We start from the raw sequence: 27,360 nt of genomic DNA, 5'->3' as shown, positions 1-27,360 counted from the left end.
ACAAAGTTATTAATAATAGCAAAGAAGAAATAGCAGATGAATTAAACAAACATTTTGCATTGGTCTTCACCTTAGAGAATACAAGTAACATCCCTGAAGCACCGATAAGTTAGAAAATGGAAAGGACAGGTGAATTCCAAACAATCGTGAAAAATGGTAAAGTCATGTAGAGCAAATTGTTGGTAAATTGGTTAATTAAGTGGTGAGAGATTGCAGAGCTCAGAGACAGAGATCTGTGTGCCCTCGTGCAGAAATCGCATAAGGTGAATTATGCAGGTGAAGTAATTAGGACCACCAACAGAATGCCAACAATTATTGTGAGGGGAACCAAAAAACAAAAATCTATGCTTTAAGTATGGATGACACTAGAGAAAGTGCATCTGGAGTACTGTGCACAGTACATTCTTATTTCACGAAGGTTATAAATGTGTTAGAGGCAGCTCAGAGAAGGCTTATCAGACTAATACCTGGAAGTCAGCAGACTGTCTTATGAGGAAAGGTTGGACATGGTAGGCTTGTATCCACTTGCATTCAGAAGATTAAAAGGTGATTTGATTGAAATATAAGATTTTGAGGGGTCTTGACAAGGTAGACGTACAGAGAATGTTTCTTTTCATGGGAGAATGGAGATTAATGTTTAAAATTAGGGACCACATAGTTAAAAGCAGCGATGAGGAGAATTTCTCTCTCAGGAGGGTCATGAGTCTTGAGAATTCTCTTCATGAAAATGTGGTGGAAGTGGAGTCCTTCAAAATTTTTATGGCAGTGATGGATACAATCTTGTCAAGCAAATATGTGAAAAGTTCAGAGGTAGGCAGGAATGAAGATTTCAGATTACAATCAGGACAGCCATTACTTACTGAGTGGATTACCACTGCTTCTAATTTGTAGACATTACCTTCCTCAAACCTTAATTCCACATTGACCAGCTCTTGTATCATCAGCTAACAGGAACATGTTGCCCTTGTCTAAACTCATCACAATTGTGCAGAGCCCTATCAAATCTCTCCTCAATCTCCCTTGCTTCAAGAACAATCAGAATTTTCCAGCCTGATCTTGTAGCAAAACCTCACATTCTGGGGCCATCTTGTTAAATCTTCTCTGTACCTTTTCAAAGGCCTTAATATACTTCCCTATTAGTTCACAACATCTTTATCAGTTATCATTGTCAGATATGGCAGGGAGGTCATGTTGGAATGTACAAAACTGTGGTTAGGCCACAGCTGAAGTATTGTGTGAAATTATGGTCACCACACTATAGAAAGGATGAGATTGCACTGGAAAGAGTGCAAAAGAAATTCATCGGAATGTTTCCTGGAATAGAACATTCTAGCTATGAAGAGAAGCTGGATAAGGTCAGATTAGATCATAGGACCATAGAAATGGGAACAGAAGTAGGACAATCAATGGGATCATCTGATACTAGATAAACTCAGGCTGTTTTCTTTGAAGCAGAAAAGGTTGAAGGGGGCCTGATAGAGGTGTATAAGATTAGGAAGGGTACGGACAGGATGAATAGAAAGCAGCTGTCCCGCTTAGTTGAATGGCCAATAGCAAGGGGTCATAATTTTAAAGCAGAAGGCAGGGGATTCAAGGAAAAGCCTTTTTACCTAGAGGGTGATGGGGTCTGGAATCATTGTCCGGGAAGGCAGTCGAGGGGAGAAACCTCAACTTTTAAAAATGTACTTGGATGAACAATTCAGTATCATAACATTCAAGGCTATGGGGTCAGTGTGGGAAGATGGGACTAATGTAGGTAGTAGTATATTTTTGATTGTATAGGCTTGATGAGCCAAAGGGTCTCCTCTGTAGAGTATGATTCTCTTGTTCCCTTTGACTCCTAGGTGTTTAGCATCCTATTGAAAGAATTATATAGGAAAACCAGAGCTGGATAACTTCAACAAAACCTGCTTGCTTTGAGATTTAGTATCTTTATGCGTGTAGCCCAAGATCCCACTTGTTTTTGCTAACTGTGTGCTGCGGTCTTCTAAAAAGCTATGCATGTTTGAATATATGAATTAGGCCATTCAGCCTGCTGTCCAACTCTGCCATTTAATAAGACAATGGTTGATCTGACTGTAGCTTCAATACCACTTTCTTTAATCTCCCACCCTTTTACTTACTTGTCAGTCAAGGATCAAACTAACTCCGCCTGAAAAATGTTTGATGACTCAACCCCACTACTCTCCTTGAAGACAGTCCTTAAAATCTTATCTTTGACTAAGCTTTTGGTTATCCGATCCAATATCCCCTTATCTGTCTGTCATATGTTGATTTACAATGTTCCTAGAGGCAACTTTTAAAAGTAGTATATTAAAAGATACCACATAAATATGAAGTTGTTGCTGTTGTGACCAGTGGAGATTAAAACATTGAAAAGACAATGAATCTACACTTCTGCCTAATAATGGGGCGGCACGGTGGCTCAGTGGTTATCACTGCTGCCTCACAGCACCAGGGACCCGGGTTCAATTCCAGCCTTGGGCGACTGTCCGTATGGAGTTTGCACATTGTCCCCATGTCTGCGTGGGTTTCCTCCGAGTACTCCAGTTTCTTCCCACAGTCCAAAGATGTGCAGGCTAGGTCGATTGGCCAAGGGAAATTGCCCATATAGTGTTCAGGGATGTGTAGATTAGGTGGGTTATAGGGGAATGGGTCTGGGTGGGATGCTCTGAGGGTCAGTGTGGACTTGTGAGGCCGAAGGGCCTGTTTCCACACTGTAGGAATTCTATGATGAATGTACTTTTCAATCCCAGTATAAATTCCAAGAACTCGTGTTTCATCTGAACAATATAAGTCACAGCCATTCTCTGGTTTACTCAAGAGGAAGAGGTAGATATACTCAATTGCTAAGCACAATTGAATACTGGATTGTAAAGATCGTATTTCTTAACCTGTGGGATTAAAAGTGAAAAAAAAATACTCCTTTATACCAAGGGATTGAGATAATGCTGCAGCTTTTCTTTGGAAAAAAAAGAGTATCCAAACCCATTGTTGTATAATATCTACAGGTGGCTTGATTCTAGGACCAGTTGTGTAGGGTCAGGAGTATTCCGCATAGTGACAAATTATTGATTGGTTCCATGGTATGTGGCTACAGCTGAGTTTTTTTGGTCCATACAGCAGAAAATATTGATTACTTCTGTGTTCTGAAGGAGAAAGAACATTCCAAGAGCTAACGACTCTCATTGTAGACTCCCTTTTTAAAAGGGAGAAGAGACAGTGAAAGGATGAAATCCCCAATCAGTAAATGAAAGGGCTAAAAATCAGTGGGTCCATAACTTTGTGTCCTCCTTGAAAGGAACCAGAATAGAACTGACTGAAAACATCTTATTTACGCCTGTAATTTGGACTAATGACAGAACTGTGATTCACTGCCTTTTTTATTCCTTCCCCACCTGTTAAATTGGTGTCTTGTCTCATCTCTGTGTCTGCTTGCATGCATGGGTCTTCTTTAAACAAGTTATAGAACTTAAATTATACAGAGTTATATATTAGTAATTAGCATTTCTTGAAACAACAAGCAGATAGTCCAACTAGAAAAGCAGCCACACTAGACCTTGTATTGGGAAATAAGTCTGGACGGGTGATCAAGCTGGGGAGCATTTTGGGAACAGCAATCATAATTCCATAAGTTTTAAGATAGTTACAAATAAGGATAAGTCTGGTTCTTGGGTGAAAGAGGTGAACTGGAGGAAGGCTAATTACAACAGTATTAGACAGGAACTGGAGAATTAGATTGGGGGCAGCTGTTTGAGGGTAAATCCATATCTGACATATGAGAGTCTTGTGAAGCTCAGAAAATCAGAGCTCAGGACCAGCATGATCCCTTCGTGAGAACGGTAGATAAGGATGGCAAGATTCAGAAACCCTGGACAATGAAAGATATTGAAAGTTTAGTAGTCGAAAAGAAAAAGGAAGCATGTGTAAGTTTCAGAAACTGAAATCAGGCAAGGCTCTTGAAGGATATAAAGGAAACAGAAAATAATTTAAACAAAAATAAAAATAGGAGGGCTAGAAAGGGCCATGAAATGTCCTTGGCAAGTAGGATTAAAGGACAATCCCAAGGCATTTTACATGTACATTAGGAGCGAGAGGGTGACTAAGGAAAGTGTAGACCCAATCAAGGACAATGGAGGGAATTTATGAATGGAAGAGGAAGTGGGTGAGCTCCTTAATGGGTATTCAGAAAGGAGAAGGATGTGGATGATGGCAAGCTAAGGAAGGTTATGTTGATATTCTGGGGCATGTTAATATTAAGGAGGTGATGTTGGAAGCCTTGAAAAACATTGAAGCTAGGCAAGTTCCCAGGGCTTGATGGGATCTAACCCAGGATACTGAAGGAGGCGAGAGAGGACATTGCTGGGGCCTTGACAGATATCTCTGTATCCTCTTTGGCCACAGGCAAGGCCCCAGAAGACTGCAGAACAGCCATTCGTGTTCCTTTGTTTAAGAAAGGCAACAGGAATCACCCAGGAAATTATAAGTTGTTGAACCTTACATCAGTGATAGAACCTTCTCCAAAAAAACTCCTAAGGGACAGGATTACTCGCATTTCGAAGAGATGGACTTTTCAGAGACAGTTTTACGCTGAAGCGGTTCTGTCTTACAAATTTGATTCAGGTTTTTTGAGGAAATGACAAAGATAATTGATACAGGTAGGGCAGTGAATGTCGACTACATGGACTTTACTAAAGCATCTGACAATGTTCCACATGGTAGGCTGGTCCAGAAGATCAAGTTGCATGGCATCCACAGGGAGTTGGTAAGTTGGATACAAAATTGGCTTGGTCATAGATGACAGAGTGTAGTTGTGAAGGAGTGTTTTTCTGACTGGAGATCTGTGATCAGTGGTGTTTCACAAGGATCAGTACTGGGACCTCTGTTGTTAGTAACATATATGTAAATGATTTTGTTGAAAATACACTCGGTCTGATTCACAAGTTTACCAGATAAGAGAGGTAATGCATTTTGGGAGGTCAAATGCAAAAGGAAAGTATACTGTAAGTGGCAGGATGGACACAGAGGGACCTTGGCGTCCAAGTCCATTGCTCCCCAAAAGTGGCAATACAAATGGATAAGGTGGTTAAAAAGGTAGCGTATGGCATGCTTGCCTTCATTAGTCAGGACACGGAGTACAAAAGTTGACAAGTCATGTTCCAGTTGTACGAGACTTTAGGTAGGCCACATTTGGAGTAGTGTGCGCAGTTCTGATTGCCAAGGTATAGGAAGGAAGTGAAGGCTTTGGACAGGATGCAGAAGAGGTTTACCAGGATTTCATCTGAATAGGAGTGCATTAGCTACAAGGAGAGGTTGGACAAACTTGGATTGTTTTCACTAGCGTGTCAGAGGCTAAGGGGTGATCTAATAGAAGTATATAAAATTATAAGAGGGAAGGATAGAATGGATAGCAGTTTTTTTTCCTCAGGGTGGAAACGTCAAACGGCAAGGGGCATAGGTTTAAGGAGAGAGTGGAAAAATTTGAAGGACATGTGCAAGGAAAATGATTTTTTTTAAACAGTGTGGTAGGTGCCTGGCACATGCTGCCAGAGGAGGTGGTAGAAGCAGATACGTTGGCAAAGCTCAAGGGGCATTTAGACAGACATGAATAGGCAAGAAATAGGGGATTATGGACCACGTGCAGGTAGATGGGATTAGTTTAGAATGGCATCATGTTTGGCACTGACATGACTGACAGAAGGGCCTATTCCTGTGTTGCACTGTTCTATGTTCTGCTGCTAGTTAAGAATGATCTGTTCGCAATAAATAGCTGTTATCTTGTTAAGCAAGAAACCTGATGAGTGCTTGCTTTTAATCTGGGTTAGTCAGTCGGGTAATTCAGAGATTTTGGATCATTTTATTCAGTCTTTTCACATTGGTGATCCCTCTCAGAAGATTAGGGCTTGATTTCCAGCACAACCACAGTGAGTCATGGCAGTCAGTATTTCTAGGACTTTACCCTGAAAGCAGACAAGAACTAAATGGGTTTTTAATGGGAAGATGATTGAAGAGTCATGCTTCAGGTTGCAGAATCATCTAAATTATCCACTTATTTCAGCTGTTTAGTGCAAACACCAAAATAAGAATTATTCACAAAAGAAATTCCCTCATTTACCTTTTACTCCTAATTCAAATTACTGGTCAACGAGCATAAGTATCTCAGCCAAAGCAATTCATATTGCATTTATTGTAAATTAAAGACCAAATGAATGAATCCAATGTGAGAAACACTGACTCAAGATTCCCCCAGCAATTTGTTCTATATTTCCCTCTGATCCACTGTTACACTCCGAGGAAACAGGTGATACGTTGACATGCTATTAGTTCCATTTAAAAAACAATAGCAATCATAATTTTCCCCTTTTGTGCCCGTTAGACTTAAAAACAATCTTGCAATAACATGCTTTATTACTCACACAAAAGCAGAAATTGCAGGCGAAACTCAGCACATCTACGGGAAGAAACAGAGTTAACCTTTTGAGTCCAGTCACACTTCATCAGAACTCTGCCTTCTTCCCACAGATGCCGCCAGAGCTGCTGAGTTTCGCCAGCAATTTCTGTTTCAGGTCTCCAGCACTTGCAGTGCTTGATTTTATTTTACGCTTTATTACTCATTGGTTGTTCCTTTTAAATTTGCTCACAATTATTGGGAAATATTGCATGAGTTTACAGATGGGATGATCTGCCAATTGAAAACAGTCTCAGCCAAGCCATAAAGCCCAAGTCATCCGGGCTTATTGTATCTGGTTATGCAAAAAATTGGTCGGCTTGTTTCCTATCCAAAAGAAATAGCAATGTAGTTGCAAGACTTTTGATAAATGCCACCCATCCACTTCACATTGCCACGATGTTTGAGATATTAATCAAATCACTACCAAACAAAAAGTACATCACTTCTGATTCGGCACAACACTGCTGTGGCACATGCTATATTATAAAAGGGGGAAAAATGAAGTTCTGGAGAGTTTGATAAGATTGGGGCATGAAACTTCAGAATTCACTACAGACAATCTTGAGAATTGGGCCAGAGATAACTGAACACTGAAGATCAGGGCTGTCTTTTTTGTAATTCATTCTTGGGATGCAGTCACCACAGGCAAGGCCAGAATTTATTGCTCATCTCTATTTGCCTTTGAGAAGATAATGGTGAAGCTTATAGATGGTAAACACAGCAGCCAAGGTAGGGGAGATAGCAAGTGTTGAAGGTGGTAGACAAGTGGGCTGCTTTGCCTAGACGTATCGAGTTTTGTCAGAGTTGCACTCACCAGACAATTGGGACATATTCCATCACTTTCCTGACTCATGTCTTGTCAAAGGTGCCTTGTGGATGGCACAGGCTTTGGGGAGTCAGGTCGTGAGAAAATTGCTCTGTTCTTATACCTATTTTTGTGGCTGATCCGGTTAAATCTCTGTTCAGTGGTAATGCCTAGCATGTTAATCGTGCAGAATTAGATAACAATGTCTTTGAATGATATGGTCTCTTCTTACTTTCTACTTAATAGCCCAATTGTTATCCAGCAATGAAGGCACAGAATGCTTTGTTATCTGAGAAATAATCAGATTGAATAGTAGACAGTAGCAAGTTGTAATCAGAAGGCATCTTTGTCTCAGGTTGAACATAGGCAATGAGAATCCATGGGGTATACATCATTCCACGACAATGTTGCCACCTCTGATGGACCTTTCCTGTCACAGGAGAAGCAAGGAATGTTGCCTATGATCTGCAAGGATGATTACATCATTCTTGTTTGACTGTTAAATGGGACAGCATTCTGAACATTAGCATAGGTCTCTCGATAAGGAAAGAGAACAGAGTTTGATGTGCTTATGTTTGGTGATCTTATCTGCATCCAATCTATGTGATCAAAGTCAGATAGGCCTTCGATTTTATTCTCATGGTACTACTGTGTAGCCATATTAGAAGATATTTATGGAGACAGTACTTATACGTTTGGAGTCACAAATCATATTTGAAAAGGGCAGGTTTCCTTACCTGAAGGTCATTAGTGAACAGTTTGGTTTTTCTAACAATATGGTAGCTCCACAATCGCCACTCAGAATACTAGATTTTTATTCCATAATTGACATATAAACAGAACGATTGAAACTTTTGCCTCTGAGTTATTCATTCAGGCCTTAGGAATATTAACCCCGAACATATCCATTACACATTAAGTACAAGATACACTACTAAGACTTTGGATAACTACACACTTGTAAATAGTGTTATGAAAAACATTAATCCCAAAATGACATGGAAATGAGAGACAAGTATACAATTTACTTTCCACCTCCCCACACACAATTCTCAGTTGATAGATAGTTGCGGATCACGTCAATAATTCTCTATTCATTGGATTTTCCCCAACAATTTTACCCTTCCTTCATTATTAGGCTGCACCAGTAAATTGAACAGATTGAAAACTACCCGAGGTCTGAATGCAGATGAGTGGATAAGATCCACCTCGAAAGTCTAGAGGGACAGAAGTCCATATTTTTTACAAAAATATAATTGGCATCCAATTGTCAAATGACTGAATGATCAAACAATACTCCCTGAGCTGCAAATTTAACAACAATTCTATCACAATCAAATAACTGGTTTTAAGAATGAATATTACAATGATTTACCTTCAGCTTGACATGAAGACCTCCTTTTGATCCCAGCATAATGGGCGAACCATTTGTTGTTATCATGGCCATAGACTGTAGACAGATCTGGTGCTCAACATAGAACTTCTTAATAGATTTGTAAAGGGAGAGAGCATCAGCTTTACCATCCAGATACAGCAGCTTTATAAATTTCACCTGTAGCTCAGTCTGCATGAAAATAAATACAACCACTTACCCACAATAGCATGCATGTCATTCTTTTAAACAAACACACACAAAACAGTGCAAAAATCTTGCTTACACCTTCCATATACTGAAAGAAAATTGGACATTAAAGAATATACAAGTCACTACCATCACTTCCAGATGAAAAGATAAAGACTAGAAAATAATCAATTTGGGAAAGATAGTACGTTCGGCCTCTCAAAGAAAACAAATATTAATGTCAGCAGCCAACATTTGATGAATTCATGGATGAACTTTAATGCAAGTGACTTTCTTCAATGGGGAACTTGGTAGCTCAAGAAAGGCAGCAGTAGAGATACTAAGTCAGCAGGTTGGGGAATGGGGAAGAGAGGGGGAGGGAGTCGACATGAAAGGGGACAAGGCGAGAAAAGAAAAAAATGTAATGATAGTAGAGTTGTTGACTTTTCCCTAAGATAGGGGATTTCAAGACTAGGGGCACAACTTTAAGGTGAGATGAGAGATTTTAAAAAAGACTTGAGGGGCAATTTTTGTTTTACATAGAGGGTGGTTCAAACGTGGAATGAACTTCCTGAGGAAGTGGTGGCTGTGGATACAATTACAACATTCAAAAGATATATGGATAAGTACATGAATAGGAAGGGTTTGGAGGGATATGGGCCAGGAGCAGGCAGGTGGGACTAGTTTAGTTTGGGATTATGTCCGGCCTGGTTGGACTGAAGGATCTGTTTCCGGGCTGTATGACTCTATGATGGGGGATTGATACCAAGCCCTGTAAAGAGCACTAGTCCAGAAGACTGAGTCCGCCTGGTACGAGAACTCATGACGTCTGCTCAACACTAGGAAATCTGTAGTGTGAAAAGGGAAGATCCAGTCGCTGTGGACCATGTAGGTGCCAAAAACATAGGCAGAACAAAGGTGGAGATTCTGCACAGTTAGTACAAGGAGATAGGTGCCAAATTAAAAATAGAACATCAAAGGTTGTAATACCTAAACCAATGCAAATTCACATGGGGCAAATCAGATTAGAGTGATGAACATGTGACTGATGTGGGAGACATGGATGCTGGTTCATGGCACACTGGCACCAGTATTAGGTTAAGTGGGATTAGGTTAAGTGGGAACTGTACCAATGGGACTGTCTCCACTTGAACTATTCTGGGGTCATGTTCTTGCCAACTGCATAACTGGAGAAGTAAGGAGGTCTTTCAGCAAATAGTGGGGTCAAAGGATCAAAATTGGGAAGAGGTGATAAATCAAAGCCAAGGCTAAAACAGAAAGCTATTTACGGGGGAAATAATAATCAGATCTTAACAACAAGAAATAGTGAGTATGAAAAGACTAAAGAGGACTAGAATTTATTAAAAGGCTAAACTGAAATGCTCAAAATAAAAATGATGAACTGAATATGCAAACAGAAATATACATGTACAATCAAATAGCCATGACAGAGTATGGATGCAGGATGAAATAGCTTGGGTCCTAATTATTGAAGGGTATGGGATACTTAGGAATGGTATGAGACTCGGAAAAGGTAGAGGTGGTTCTATTAATGCATTATTCTATTAGTACAATAGACAGCGATGACCCAAGTTTAGGAAACCAAGCTGTGCAAACAGTTTGGGTAGAAATGAGAAATGATAAAGGCAAGAAGCCATTTATTGGAGGAGTGTGGAGGCCCCTACAAGTAAATATACAGTGGGGTGGAGCATAAAGGAAGTAGCACCAAGAATTTGTCAGAAAGGTAAAAGCAACAATCATAGGCGGCTTTAATCTATATCTAGACTGGAAAAGTCAGACAGATAACGGGAGCTGAGATGAGGACTTCATGGAATCTTCTTGGAATAGGTTCTTAGAATACCGCATTCCAGAAACGACAGAAAACATGCTACGCCAGTTCTGGTATTGTGCAACCAGGTAGGATATTAAAGGTAGGATGAGATACACAACATTAATGGTCTCACAGTAAAATCACCTGCAGGTTTTGGCGACCACAAAAGGACTGATTATTCAGTTTGTGGCAGAAAAGGAGTGGCAAATACCTTTTTTTAAGAAGCAACGAGGGCATGAAAACAAGGCTAAAAATAAATCAGAAAATTATGTTAAAGGGCTCAAATCAATACAAATGGAGTGGCAGGCATTTAAGGGGAATATTTCACAATACACAGAATAGATGTATTCCAATAAGTAAGAAAAAATCTAAAGGACAAACCCATCACCTGTGAATAACCAAAATTGTTTAAAAAGGTTGTATCAAACAAAAAGAAAAAGCACATAATTCAGCAAAGAAGGTGGCAGGCTAGAACATTGGACAGAATGTTAAAAAAACAGAAAATGATAAAAAATTAATAAGGAGAGAAAAGTTAGAGTGCAAAGGATAGCAAGCCAGAAATATAAAATCAAATAGTAAGCATTTCTAGAAATATAAAGAACTAAAAATTTATTGATGCCAGAAAAAGTAAAACCAGAAATAAGGAAATGGCAGATGAATTCAACAGATATTTTACATGGGTTTTCACTATAGATGATACAAGTAACATCCCAGAAGCAGAGATAAATAAGGAAATAAGAGAGGGGGAAAAACTCAGGAAAACCCACAACCACACGAGAAACGTTCGAGTGTGAATCATTAGAACTGCAGACTGACAAGTGTGCAGGTCCTGGTGGACTTCAACTTGAGGTCTTACAAGAAGTGGGTAGTGAGATATTTGATGCAATGGTTTTATTTTTCCAAAATTCCCTTGATTCAGAGGTGTCATTAGATAGGATGATAGTGAACATAACTCCTTTATTCAAAGGCAAAAGAGGGAGACAGAAAGCAGGAAACTACAGCCCAGTTAACTTAACATCTGTCATAGGGCAAATGTTTAAAAAGCCAAAAGATTTTACAACACTTAAGTTCAAGGTAATCCGACAAAATCAACTTGGTTTTGTGGAAAAGAAATTATATTTGACTAATATACCAGAGTTCAGAGACGGTAATATATGCTGAAGATAAAGAGCAACTAAATGGATACATTGTACTTAGATTTCCAAAAGCCACTTGATACAAGGTGCCACATCAAAAGGTTATTGCAAAAAACAAAGGCTCACAATATAGCAAATTGGCATAAATTGAAGATTGACTGGTTAACAGGAAGTTGACAGGAGGCATAAATAGGTCTTTATCAGCCTGGTAAGATGTAACGTACAGTGAGTCATCGCGATCAGTGTGGGGACCTCAACTAATTAAAGTTTATAACTGATTTAGATGAAGGGACAGAAGGTATGGTTGCCAAATTTGTTGATGACACAAAGCTAAATAGGAAAGTATACGTGAAGACAAAGAGGCTACAAAAGATGTAGATAAATTGAGTGGTCAAAGATCTGGCAAATGGAGCGTAATGTGAGAAAATGAGTCATACAGTCATAGAGAAACAGATCGTTTGGTCCAACTCGTCCATGCCGACTAGATATCTAAACTGACCTAGTCCCATTTGCCAGCATTTGGCCCATATTCCTCTAAACCCTTCCTATTCGTGTTCCATCCAGATGCCTTTTAAATGTTGTAATTGCACCCAAATCCACCACTTTCTCTGGCAGCTCACTCCATACACGCACCACCCTCTGAAAAAGTTGCCCCTCAAGTTCCTTTTAAATCTTTCCACTCTCGTCTCAAACCTATGCACTCTAGTTTGAACCCCCCTACTCTGGGGGGAAAAACCTTGTCTATTTACCCTATCATCTCCCTCGTGATTTTATGAGCTTCTACAATGTCCTCCCTCAGGCTTCGATGCTCTAGGGAAAATAACCCCAGCCCATTCAGCCTCTCCCTATAGTTCAAATTTTCCAACCCTGGCAACATCCTTGTAAATCTTTTCTGATCCCTTTCAAGTTTCACAACATCTTTCTTGTAGCTGGAAGACCAGAGACTGAACGCAGCATTCCAAAAAAGTGTCCGAATCAGTGTCATATCCAGCCATAACATGACCTTCCATTTCTTGTACTCAACACATTAACCAATAAAGGCAAGCATACCAAATGCGTTCTTCACTATCCTGTATACCCGAGACTCCACGTTCAAGGAACTATGAACCTAAACCCAAGGTCTCGTTATTCAGCAACACTCCCCAGGACCTTACCATTAAGTGTATTAATCCTGCCCTGATGTGCCTTACCAAAATACAACACCTCACATTTATCTAAATTAAACTCCGTGTACCATTCTTCAGCCCATTTCCCCATCTGATCAAGGTCCTGTTGTACACTGAAAAACTTTCTTGACATCCAGTACACCAATTTTGGCGTCAACTGCAAACTAACTAACTATACCTCCTATATTCACATCCAAATCATTTATACAAATGACAAAAAGCAGTGGACCCAGTACTGACCCTTGCAGCATGCCACTGATCACAGGCCTCCAGTCCAAGTAGCAACCCTCCACCACCACTCTGTCTACTACCTTCAAACCAATTTTGTATTCAAATGACTAGCTCTCCACGTGAGAACCCATGTGATCTAACCTCACTAACCAGTCCACCATGTAGAAGCTTGTCAAATGCCTTTGTATCCAAAAAGACAACGTCTACCGCTCTGCCTTTATCAAACTTCTTTGTCACTTCAAAAAACTCTATCAAATTAGTGAGACACAATCTCCCACACACAAAGCCATGTTGACTATCCCTAATCAGTCCTGGCCTTTCCAAATACGTCTAAATCCTGTCCAACACTTTACCCACCACTGACATCAGGCTCACCGGTCTAGAGTTCCCTGGCTTTTCCTTACTGCCTTTCTCAAATAATGGCACCACGTTAGCCAACCTCCAATTTTCTGGCATCTCACCCCTGGCTATCAATGATACAAGTATCTCAGCAAGAAACCCATCGATCACTTCCTTTGCTTCCTACAAAGTTCTGGGGGGAAAATGTGAAACTGTCCATGTTGGCACAAAGCAAATTATCTTGAAGATTGCATGGCTCCAAGAATAGGACAACGTCCTGGTACATGAAGCACAAGTGATCAGCATGCAGGCACTGCAAGTAATTAAGAAAGCTAACATTTATTACAAGGAGAATTGTATATATAGTAGGGAGTTTATGTTTCAGTTATACAGGACATTGGTGAGACCACATCTGAAGTACTCTGTACAGTCTGTACAGTCACCTATTTAAGGAGACAATTCAGGGAAGGTTTACCAGACTAAAACTGGAAATGAGGCAGTTGACATGAGGAAAGATTGGACAGATGAGGTGCCACTGGAGCATCCAGGAATTTAGAAGAGCAAAATGTAACTTGAATGTCAAAGTGGATGTGGGTAGCATAAACCCTTTTGCGGGAGAATCTAGATCTAAGGTTTAAAACCAGGTTTTGCCCACTTAAAACAGAGAAAAGATTTTACTTCATCTCTAAGGGTAGAACTTCTTTTGAACTGCCTTCCTGTAAAGACGGAAGCAATGTCCAACAACATTTATAAGGCAGAAGTAGATTCTCATTAAACTGGGAAGTGGTAGGATATCAAAGGTTAGCAAGAATGTGGGTTTAAGTTTAGAATCAACAATGACCTTTTTGCCCAAGCCCCTTGAACAATGCACACTTGTGGAAAATTCTGGTTGACTGAATTTGAGGCTGCCCTGGGGGCTCACATGGCAGAGGTTTTCACAGTGGTTAGGTTCTACTCCCAATACACCTTGGCTTGAAACTGGTTGGAGGACAGATCAGGGAATAATTCAGACTGGCTACAGCAGGACAAATTACTCAGTCAATCCAAAACATTGGCAGATTGCAATGACCATCAGGGATGTTCAGCATCACACAGAAGGTCTGACAGAAAATTCCTCCAGTCTTACAAGTCTAAGTAATGGGTTGTAAGAAAAAGGTGCTTTTTGGTGGCACCTGTACTAACAAAGGAGAAGGAAACATCATTGAGTATACTCCATTCAATGCACTCCTCCCTTTTCATAGAAGGTAACATTCAAATCTATTGACAAGGAGGCTCAAAAGTAGGGTCTCTCTCTCTCTATCTCATTCAACTGAGAAAATGACAGGGAGCATCTCAAGCCGTGTCACTGCAAATGGCAGGTTAAGCAAATACAAACTGCTGTCCAATTGCGATTTGTGAGCCAAAGACAAAGACAAAGACAGTCATGGAACATAACAAAAGCGGATTGGGTGGAACAAAACAAAACAGACTTAAGATTCTTCTGCCTTAAAGAGCGAAAATAACTTTTAAAATATTCCTTTCTTATCTATTCCTTGTTACCTCCCAGCCATTAGTTCAAAATTCAAAATATGACCTGTGTGAATGCTGCAAGTTGACCTTAGTTCTAGAGGAAACTGGTGAGGGGCATCCATATTTAGGTCACTTCTACAAATATATTTAACCCTAAATCAGAAAAGGACTAGCCTTTCTTCTTCTTTCAGTTTTAACTTGAAGACCAAAGGTTAGGGAATCCCAGCTTTAAAGGAGAAAAGGTCTAGGGAGCATACCTTTAGCACAGTTACATACACTGCCCAGTTACCAAAGAATTCAGGTCCATATTTTCTAATCAATTCAAGTCTCCACTCAAAATTATTCATCTAATGTAGGTCGATTGTACAACTTTATGGATAAAGGTAAAGTCACCATTGTCTTACCAGACCATATGGCTGCTGTCTCATTAGAGACAACTGATGGCAGTTTAACCTGAGGGTCACCACACCACAGGTGAGGGGAGAGGTTGAGAAAGAGAGTCCTTCATGGCAACTTAGCTGGTGTCATTCTGCATCACACACCAGTCATCCATCAAGCTGACAAGCTGAATTAAACCTACAGAATCGACAGGCGCAAATTACTGCAGATGCTGGAATCTGTAGTGAAAAGAGAAAAAAAAAATCACAGCAGGTCAAGTAGCATCCATGGAGAGCAAGCATGCTAACGTTGAGTCTAGATGACTCTTCAGAGCTCTGACTGCTTTCTCTCCATGGATGCTACCTGACCCGCTGTGATCTCCAGCACATTTGTTTTCACTACAGAACTGATAGTTCAAAAAAACATGGATGCCAAGCAGTACGCATCCTAACTGAAAAATACTGAAAACAATCCAAACAATGTCCGAGTGTGAATTAAGTCCAACACCAAAGCATGAGAGTTACACCTATAATGTACACCATTTGTAGAGTTTCCAGTACAAGTTGTTTAAAATAGCTGATTAACTTATCGGCTGAGAGGTTGAAGGCTCCAAATTAGGAAGAAAAAAAAGGGGAAATTTTGAAAGCAAACCTCCAGGTTCCTCACCAGAGAGATTACACCTTCTCCCCCAACCCCACCACTACTTGTACTTCTACGTGAAGAAAACATGCCTGTGTGGGATAATACTCCAGTCAAAAAAAAACACAAAAATGCACTATTTCTTTGGAGCAGGGGTTGAGTATCTCCAGTAACATTAAGAACAAATAAAAAAAATTGTGCATCGTCATATGGTGATTATAGTTTTGTATAACCATTGGTCACAGCTCACTTAATGCTTGTAAACCAATTTTAATCAAATTCTGGATATTAAATAATACTGTAAGTACCATTACATTTATTAACAGTAACTTAATTTTCTCAGGCAAAGTACTAACTGGGGCAGGGAGTGAGCTTGGTACAAATTTAGCAGCTAAGGTATTTCCAATAAATTTAGTTAGTCTCAGCCAAAGGAACATATACCAATTTCATCAATCCCTCTGTTGCTAAAACATGGTAAAGATGGAAAGGATAACGAAAGACTTCAACCAAAGTAACTTTATAGTTTAAGAAAACAAGCACAAGGTGATAAAATAATAAGGAAAAGTAGATATGAGGGTATCCGTATCTGAATTTTAAGAGCACACAAAGTGAGATGCTTTATTAAAGTACAGGTTACACATGCAGCAGTCAGAAATGTTGTTGGACAGGAAGAGCGCTTACCACAGTATACGAAGAGAGCTCAATACACATGGCAGGAAGAAATCATAATTGTAAAAGTCACCCCAAGCTCAAATTAAAGGCAGACAAAATAAAATAGCCTTAAGTCCACAAGCAGGGGGCAAGATTAACAACAGATGTGATAATAATCTGTTCTGTGCAAAAACAGATCCAGAAAGTGCTGAAATAGCAAGTGGCAAATCATACAACTTCATATAAACTGGGACTTGCAGAAGCGCTGACAAAAGAAACTGAAGCACTGAATATCTTAGATCTAGTAACCAGGAATTGAATTTCCAAACTCAAGTGTCCAGGGAAGTTAACTAAAGTAATCAGATGAAGGAAAGAGTTAATTTTTAAAAAATATTAACCTTCCTCTTTTGTCTGTTATGCAAGTTTTGGCTGGAAGACTGGGACTGTCAGCCCAATTCCAGGGAAAGAAAGTAAAGACATTATTTTCATCATAAGATGTTTCAGGACAGGCACAAGCTGTCTTTGTTGGTTCAGCCTCAAGTAACACTACAGATGTCCCAACATGAAGATACCTGTTGAAATGCTTTCACCATCAAATCAACAAACAAACTTTAGATAGTGATTCGGCAGAAAAACTGTACATCACTCCACAGATCCCAGATTCTCAGCACTGTCTCCAGTTGAACAATGAGTTTGACAATTTGGTCAAAATGATGGTTTGGGCAGTAATTCTCCTGAAAGCCAAACATGCACACTCCAATAGGCTAGGAGCAGGATGCGAAGCATATCAACCAGATTTTGCAGTGACCAAATGGCAGTGGTCAGTGTTCTTAAAGGAAGGCGTCCACAGATTCTGGATTGATTTCAATATTATTTCAATGTCAATTTTGGTGATAAGTTATAGGGGTTTCTAAGTGTTTATTGGAAAATAAAGGACAAGTCAGCTCATGCAAATTAGGAAAAAGTTTCAACATATTTATCATGAAATATATTTCATGAGAAGCAAAAACCCTACCTGAAAGGTGATCCATTAAAGAATAACAATCCATTAAAAGAAAGCTGCAAAGCTAAGAAGAGCAATACAGAGAATGTAGAGTGTTTCAGAAACCAGCAAATGAAGACTAAAAGAACTGAGGAGAACAATGGAGAGTAAACAGAAATGCTTTTACATTTCTTGCAAGGGCTTTTTTTAAAAAACAGTTTGAGAGTCACAATAGATGCAGGATCCTTAGAGGCTGAATCAGGAGAAATCAGAATGGGAAGTAGGAAAGGCAGAGACATTTAAACATAAATGCCTCCTCTTTAAAACCATCAGCACAAAGTCTTCAGCCAATTAGATTCACTCCATACAATATCAAAAAATGGACCAAGGGTCAAAACACATTTTAAAAATGGGTTCTTCTTTTCATTTTCTCAAGAGTTAGTTTTTGACCTTCAGAAGCTACTTTTAATCATTTTTCCCCAACTCAGTTATTGACTAATCCAAGATTTACATTTAACAATTGATTCCACATTGATAGTGATCTAGCATCAATTCCTGCTTGCAGAAGTGTTCCAAAATTCTACAACCCTTCCTGGTGTTTCCTAATTTCAATTATAAAAATTCAGGTCCTCATTTTTAGATTGTGTCCCCTGGTCCTAGACTTTGTTTAATTAATTAAACATTTACTTCATGACATTTCCCTCATTACAACAGTGACTTGACTTGCAAAACACTTCTCTAATTTGGAACACTTTGGGATATTCCAAGGTCATTAAAAACAAATTCGGATTTTAGTATGTCAAAACTGGTTGCCCATTTGCCTCCAATTACTGCACCTCAAATAATTTATTGCATATTAAACACTTCGCAATGTGGTAACAAATGAAAATCTTTATGATATAATAATATTCAGCCTGAAATTATTCATTTCAGAGTCTGCATTACAATGGCATCCATTAAGTTCTTTCTCCTCTCACCAACTTCCACTCACCCATCACTGCTCCTTCCCACCCATATCCAGTAGTTCCAGCATTAAGCTCCAGGCTCATTCATCTATAAGTTACTCACTACCTCAGTGTCTGATGTTTCAATGGCCCCCAATTAGTTCAGCATTCCCTCAAGTTTAAAACATTTCCCACTTCCCTATGCCTCATAGCAGCAGCTCCTCATTTGATCGCTCATTTCTTCACATCCTAATGCATTTTCCCAAATTCAAATTGCTAATACTCAAAAGGTAGGTGTGGGTGGAATGGGGTTCAATTCAGCAGCACTAACACCAGTATTAAGGTAAAAGGAAACTATTCCAGTGAGATGGACTGCATTTGAACAATGCTGGAACCAGCATCCTGGCAAATCCTGCTGGAGCTGCACAGTGGCTCAGTGATTAGCACTGTTGCCTCACAGCACTAGTGACCAGGGTTCAATTTCACAGCCTGTGTGGAGTTCACACATTCTCCTTATGTCTGTGTGGATTTCCTCTGGTTTCCATCCACAGTCCAAAGATGTGCAGGTTAAGTGGATTTGCCATGTTAAATTGCTCATGATGTCCAGGGATGTGCAGGCTAGGTAGATTATGGGAAATGTAGTGTTGTTACAGGGGTAGGGTGGGGGTAAGTGCACGTGGGATGCTCTTCAGAGGGTTGGTGTGGACTCAATGGACATAATGGCCTACTTCCGATCTGTAGGGACTCTATGAATTCAAATAACCAGGGCTGTAGAGAGGGCTTTCAACTAAATGGGTCAGGGAGGGTTCTGGAGAGGGACAAATGCAAGCCTACAAGGCAGAAGGATATCATGACACTGCAGGGCAGTGATTAGGTAATCATATTGAGAGTGGGCAATAGGAAGGATCAGAGTATACAAACATTACAAAACAGTAGCCATTAGGGTCGGGTTGGGGCAGGGGGAGAGAATAAAAAGACAAAATTAATAGCTCTTTACTTAAAATGTAAATAGTATTTCAGAACACATAAATCAATTAGCAGCATAAAGAGAGGTTGATGGGTATAATCTTACAGCCATTACAGACGTACAGTTACAAGGAGATCAAAGCCGGAAATTAAATATTCTCAGGGTTTTGAGTGCTTACGAAAGGACAGGCAGGCAGGAAAGGGTGGTGGGGGTAGCATTGTTGGTAAGGGATGGGAATGAGTACAATTAGAAGATGCAAAATTCATAATGGTGGAGTTAAGAAATTAAATGGGAAAGAAAACACGAGAGGAATAGTCTATAGGCCCCCTACCAGTCACTACACAGTGGCAGAGAAAAAAATCAGAAGATAATGAGGACATGTTAAAAAAAGGGCAATTCATTTATTATGGATGAATTTATTCTTCACATAGATTGGAAAAATCAAGTTGGCAGTAAGTATGAATTCAGAGTGCATTCAGAACAGTTTCCTAAAACAATATCAAGAATTGAATCCGGCATCTGGATCTATTTTAAATCTGGCAACATGTAATAAGACAGATTTAATAAATAATCTCAGAGTAAAGGATTCCTGAGGGAACAGTGGCCATAATATGTCAGAATTTAGTATCCAGTTTGACAGTAATAAACTTGTGTCAGAAACAATTGTGCTAAACTTAAATAAGGTTAATTATAGAGGGATGATGATAAAGTTAGCTGGAGTGGACTGGGAAATGAGTAAAGCAGCAAAGATAGTTGATGAACAATAGAATGAGTTGGAGAAAAAAAAAAGTATTCATGACTTGCAGAAAAAACACATCCCACTGAGAAAGGAGGATTCTTGGAAGGTGATGTCTCAACCATGGAAGTTAAATTGCAAGGAAAAACATACAATGTGGCAAAGATTAGTGGCAAGCCAAAAGGATTATGAAAGTTTTAAAAAATCAACAAAAGAGAACAAAGTAAAAGGGAGAAAGTAAACTTTGAGGATAAACTAGCAAGTAATACAGAGAAGGATAACAAGAGCTTCTTTAAATATACAAAAAGGTAGAGAGAAAAAGAGGTCAAAGAGAAAACAGGCCCTTGGAGCATTAATAATGTGGAACCATTAAATGGCAGAGAGGTTGAACAAAAATTTTGCATCAGTTTTCACAGGAGATATTAACACCATTTCTGAAGTATAAAATGATCAAGAGGCAAAGATGTGCGTGTGCATGCACGTGCTGATGCGGGGGATAAATATGATAACAATCATTAAAGAAAAACTACTAGGGAAACCAACGGGACTAAAGGCTGATAAGTCCCTTGGACCTGTTGGGTTATCCTAGGATATTAACAGGAAAGAGTTAGAGATAACATGGGTACACTGACAGCAAACTTCCACGAATCCTTAGATTCAGGGAAAGTTTCAGAGGATTGGAAAACTGCAATGTAGCATCCATATCCAAAAAATGGAGGTGACGGGTAAAGACAGACCAGTTAGGTTAAAATCTGTAAATGGGGAAATGTGATCATCTGTTATACAGGACTAATAGCAGAGCATTTAGAATTACATAATATAACCAAGCAGAGTCAATATGAAGAGGAAGTCGAGCCTGACAAGTGTAACAGATTCTTTGAGGTGGTATCAAGCAGGATAGGCAAGGGGAAAGCAGCAGATTCAATATATCTGCATTTCCAAAAGGTATAAAGGTACAGCACATAAAGCAACATAAGTTAAGAACTTTAATAAGATTTTGCTGAGGTAGCATATTAACACTGAGGGGGCCTGGCTAACTAAGAGAAGACAGTTCAGATAAGAGAAGCATTTTCACGATAGCATCCCATAACTAGTGGAGTGCCTCAAGGATCACTGCCACGGTGACAATTATTTACAAAATATATTAATGACTTATGATTAGGGAAGTGAATGTACTATTGCCAAGTTTGTAGATGACACAAGAGGTTGGAAGATATGTGGTTAGAGTGACAGAGTCTGCAAAGGAATATGCGCAGGTTAAGCAAGTGAGCAAAAACTTAGCAGATGAAATACAAATGAGGGGAAATGTAAAGTTGAATCCTTTAGCAGGACTAATAGAAAAGCTGAATATTTAAATGGAGAAAGGATGCAGTAAGTTGCAACACAGATCTGGGGGTCCTCAAGTAGAAGTCAGAAAAACCTAGCAACAAGGTGATAGGTAAGGGAAATGAAATGTTGGCCTTTAATTCAAAGGGAATAAAGTGGAAAAAAAAAGACAGTGATAAAATTATACAAGGCACTGGGTCAGACGAAAGTGAGACTCTTATGTGAGGAAAGGTTTACAGGCATTTGAGGCACTCTGAAGAAGATTCATTAGGTTGATCCTGGGCATGGAGTTTGGAAGTTATTGAAACAGAGTCTCAGGGCACTTGGCAGGGTCGACAGAGGAAGAGTGTTTCCTCTTGAGACAGAGTCTGGTGCAGAAGGCATAAACTCACAATTAGCGTTCACCCATTTAAGAGATAGAGGAGGAGGACTTTTAAGGGTCTGAACCTGTAGAATTCTTAAATAGCCTAGCTTTAGCCCTCTGCAGTTGAGTATATTAAAGGATACTTTTTCAGCATCATGGATTGAAGGGTTATGGGGGGGGAAGAGAAGAGAGAGACCAATCAAGTGAAGTTTAGCGTCAGATCAGCCATGATCTGATCGAAGGGCCGAGCAGACTCGATGGGCTGAATGACCTGAATCATAGATTAGAATCTCAGAATCCCTAGTGTGGAAGCAAGTCACTTGACCCAGAGCCCAAAACGACCCTCCAAACAGTAGCTGCGCCAGACCCACCCTCCTACCCTATCCCTGTAACCCTGCATTTCCTACAGTTAATCTGCCTAGCCTGCATATCCCTGGACACTATGGGCAATTTAGTATGGCCAATCAACCTAACCTGCACATTTTTGGACTGTGGAAGGAATCCCACACAGACATGGGGAGAACGTCCACGTAGAGTTTGCAGTCACCCAAGGTAGAATCCCTAGCGCTGTGAGGCAGCAGTACTAATCACTGTGCCACTGTGCCGTCTTATATCTTATGTTCTTTCTCAATTGCCTCTTAGTTAAAATCATTTTCCAAACCAAAGAACTGCCTACAGTTTTGGGTTGAAGCTTTTTTCAGAGTTCAGAGTTCAGTTGCCCAAAGAGATTCTTGACTTTGCATTTGGTCTAAAAGTCTTCACCCTCTTGCAGGCCCTTTCCTTTTACCAGTTTCCATTCTCTCCTGTCTGAGTCACTTAAAACCTGTTATATTTTCAATATTTTTTTCTTCTGATCAAAGTTTAGGTTGGATTTCTCTCCACAAATGTAGTCAGGTATGCTGACCAATTCTAGCATTTTCTCTGGTTATTTCACTCTTTGCCTTCCTAATGGCTCATTAGCATTGTATTTAGTATACAAAGACACAATTCCAAAATTCCAATTTCTTAGTTTCTTATACTTAACAAGGCTACTTTTCTGTTCTTTCTACAAATGAGTATGGCCATACTAGTCTGAAAACATCTGATCTTGTCTGAACTCAGAACCTAAGCAGACTCAGGCCTGGTTAGTACTTGGATGGGAGATCGCCTGGCAATATCAAGTTCAGTAGGCTTTCTTGGCAGCGCGGTGCCTCAGTGGTTAGCACTGCTGCCTCATAGCGCCGGGATTTAGGTTCGATTCCACCCTCGGGTGACTGAGTGCGTGGGTTTCTGCCAGGTGCTCCAGTTTCCTCCCACAGTTCAAAGACGTGCAAGTTAAGTGGATTGCCCATGCTAAGTTGCCCATAGTATCCAGGGATGTGTAAGCTAGGTGCATTAACCATGGGAAATGCAGGGTTACAGAGAAAGGGTAGGGGGAATAGGTCTGGATGGGATGCTCCTCGGAGAGTCAGTGTGGACTTGTTGGGCCACATGGCCCGTTTCCACATTATGGGGATTCTATGAGTAAACTAATTTCACCACAATATACACCATCTTCCGATTCACTTTCTTCACCAATACGAACCCCAAGTTATTAAAATCACAAAACAGCACTTCACTCCCCCCCACAACACATTCTATTCCTAAAATTCCTAATTTACACACTATTTGATGATGCACTTGAATTACAGAGTCTTTGCACTGTTTTAGCAGATGATATTCTTTTCAAGCCATACCTAAGTTACAAGAGCTCCCTCAGTTTCCTGCTCTTAGCAATTAGGACTTATTCAGTCATTTATAGTTGACCAACAGTTCATGAACAATAACAGTTTCTACAAGTAACACTACAGCATCTATACAGACCAGGTGCTGAAGCACATCAAACCAAACACCAGCATTTTCTCTTCCACCATGAGCACAACTAATTCCTTCAGAATGCACTACCTGCAAGGTCTCCTGCCTGATCTGCTACACCACTCTGCAGGCCATCTCCTCATGGAGGGTCCAGTCCACGATCCAACTCGTGCTGACCAGAGAGTTAGCCCAAAACAAAGTTTCTGAGAGGACAAGGACAATCTCAAAATACAATAGCTGCAAATAAAGTCGGATGGCTGAATAAAAAACACAACCATTTTGATAAAGGCCAGTAAATGACAGCCTTCCACCTTGGGAAGAGAACAGTTTTCATCTTGGTGGTCACTGAGTTATATATCACCTGGTATGTCTCTACCAATAGCTCTCCAAACAGCCAGCCTCTGGAGCTCACAACTATCAGCAACTCTCATCCAGCAGAGAGCGGCAATTCCTGCCACCTTCCCTAGATGCTTGGTGTCCTCGTGTCTAGGCACTCAGGTAATCAGGACCCAGCACCAAGATCACCTTCCAGAAGAATTTAGTCTAATGGCCATCATCCACTAAAGAGCCAAAGAAATTGGCGTTTAGTAATGAGTGTTTGTCGACAGAATTAGCATGCTCCAGGAGCTGCAGATTGGTGACCTTGTCCTGCCAAGAGAGAATTACAATATGTCCGAGACAGCAAAAACCACCACTGTTCACAGATGCTGAGCATAAATTTCCAAGTCACGCATCATAGAAGATAGCATGTAGATACACACTTGGTAGGCACTCAGATTGTCTCCAGGTAATGACAATGCAACTGTAAGGTCAGCAAGCAATTCCCAAAAACATAACCCTCCTCTGATCAATTTTTTTTAAAAAGTTCTAGATGAATAAGGAAACAGCAAAAAAAATTACTACGCAGAAACCAGCAAAGCGAATAAAAGGAGAAATTTATAGCCTGGTTTTCTATAAATCTAGAGCAGAAGCACAAAAGGTTCCATAAACAGTCAACATTGTAGAGAATGTAGCCTGCGCTATAAATGCATGGACAATCATGTGACTCACATCATCTACTGTTGAACTGTAAGACCTGACCAGAATAATATGCATCAACAGCCACTGAGACCTATCCTGACAAAAAGACCAAGATCGAACCTCACTTTTGTCTTTTTTTTTAAAAGGAACAGAACAGACAACTACAGCAAAGTGTCAATAATGGTTTCTGGAAGATCGGGGCAGAGAAGAATATTGCATACAGTTTGTTTCTACGTCAGTGAAGAGGGGCACATACCATTCTGAAGAATGAAATCACAATTGTAATCTGCAAATATAAACAACACAACAGCCAAAGACGAAGTTGACAAAAAAAGCGTCAGGGCATGAAAAAAAAAGAAAAAAATCAGACCAGCATTCAAGGGCCATTCAGGCCACTGAACCTGCTCTACCATTCAAAGGCAGTCACTGCAACTACAGATCACATGATACTTGACAATAAAATCAATCCAACTCATTTTGAAAATTACCATTAATTCAGTAACTTTCGGGGAAGGTAGGCGACTGTAGATGTAGGAGAAACGTACTCCAGCTGCCTTTTAAGTGATCCTGGATTTCCTAACTTGAACTGCTGAGAGAATTCTCCAGGACAGTCCGCAGGGCCTCAGCTGCTTCAATGACCTTCCCTTCAAAAAGGTCAGGAGTGTGGATGTTCACCAATAATTACAGAGTTTTATTTGTAATGCAGCAGTCCACGACCACATACAACACCCAGACAACATCCAGGTTTGGGCTGATAACTGATTGCCTGGTCCTTGCATCAGTATTGGCTAGGAGCAACTCCAAAAAAAAGGTGTCTCACCATCTCCTCTGGAGATTCAATTGCATTATGAAAAAAAATCTCCCGCTGACGGTTAGCGCCAACCAATAACGTTACTCAACCAGTTAGATAAATGCTATGGCTGTAGCAAAGCCTTCAGCACAAACACTGAAGATCAAAGCAGCTCACACAACCACCTTTCCAAAAGCAAATGGGTATGGACAGTAAATGCTAGTGTTACTATTCACCACCACAACCCCTGAAAGAAGAAAAGTTTAAGATTGTGGCCCCTTCTTCCATTAAGCATCTCAATTAGATAATCCTTCTACCTCCTAAACAAGAAAATATACACAGTTTATGTAACTTATTAATCAGAATGCGATCTTTTCGGACAGGAAGAAAACAGCCTTGAATTTAGCATTTTCCATGATCACTGGACATCTCAAAGCCTTTTACAGCCAATTAAATACTTTTGAAGTGTAGTCAGTGTTATAATGTAGAGAACTGCAGTAGATGATAAATGTTCACAAGCATTTACCAAATGTTTTCTTTCTCTGATGCCGATTGAGTTAAACATTGATCAGGTCACAGGGATAACTCCCCTGTTCTTCTCTGAAACAGTGCCATGGGATCTTTTATACACAGTCACGTAGCTAGCTGGAACCTTGATTTAACACCTCATCTGAAAGACAATACATTCAATGATGTAGCACTTCCTCAGTGCTGGATTAGAAACTGGAACCTTGCATCAGAGGCAAGTGTGATACCCAATGAGGTACGGCAGATGCTAAAGTGAAGAACTGCTTGCATCCACTGCAAATTACACAATCTATGGTTAATATCTCCATCTCAAGGTATGGTGCTTCAGACGGAATTTGGCTAACGTCAGTACAACTCAATACCACTTCCTCAATTTTATGTTCCAATCACAGAAAAATTTCAACGTTTCAGCAGCAATTTTGGTAACTTTTGCAACTATGCACTAACTTTCAGAATTGGGTGCATAGACAAAAAGCAAAAAAGAAATTGGGTGCCCATAATTCCTTGATCCTTCCTATTGGGTTAATAGTCCACATTAGGTTTCTCAGAGCTGAGGTGGATTACCTCACACTTCCCTACATTGAACTCCATCAGCTGCTCACTCTGTTAGGCTATGTCACTACAATCTTCTGCTCTCATGGACAACTTAGTATCACCTGCAAACCTGGGTATATTCCCTTACCTGTGAATAATATATATGTAGTAAATGGCTAAAGGAAAACTATTTCACCAGTCAAATATGATGAATGTTATCCCACTCCATCTACCACCTCCCAACCAATATCTAACTCACGTCACAAAGTAGCCTCCAATTCCAATATACTTTTCATCTTCACTTAAAATGCCTTCTGAACAATTTCTAGAATTCTACACTAAATATTATCAATATATATTCCCCTATCTTCCAAGCAAATTAAACTTTCAAAAAACTTTATTTGGGTTATCTCACTCCTAGGTGAATTTTTTTCCTCAACATTCAACTAAATCATCCTCCTGGTTTTGATCAATACTTGGTTGAAAAATTGAGAAAAGAATTCAATAAATCCAACATCCAGGGAGGGTGAGTGCAACCCAGCACCCCGCTGCCCCCCAACAAAGCTCAACATTATTTGCTCCTAAATAGCATCAGATGAGACAAATGGACATGGGATGCATAATATCTGAACACTGAGT

The 27,360-nt window shown here is 39.9% G+C and overlaps 1 protein-coding gene across 1 annotated transcript in view; it reads right to left on the bottom strand.

Annotated features, from left to right (window-relative positions):
- Positions 1-27,360, bottom strand: part of LOC109922167 — a 52,650-nt gene that overhangs the window by 12,062 nt on the left and 13,228 nt on the right. The window contains exon 7 of the mRNA XM_048606480.1: positions 8,632-8,820. Coding sequence (XP_048462437.1) covers positions 8,632-8,820 — 189 coding nt within the window. The remainder of the gene's footprint in view (positions 1-8,631; positions 8,821-27,360) is intronic.

Source organism: Rhincodon typus, chromosome 16 (genome assembly GCF_021869965.1).
Source record: "Rhincodon typus isolate 14 chromosome 16, sRhiTyp1.1, whole genome shotgun sequence".
Lineage (NCBI taxonomy): Eukaryota > Metazoa > Chordata > Chondrichthyes > Orectolobiformes > Rhincodontidae > Rhincodon > Rhincodon typus.
The sequence above is the reverse complement of the archived record's forward strand: the minus strand, read 5'-3'. Positions and strand labels throughout refer to the sequence as shown.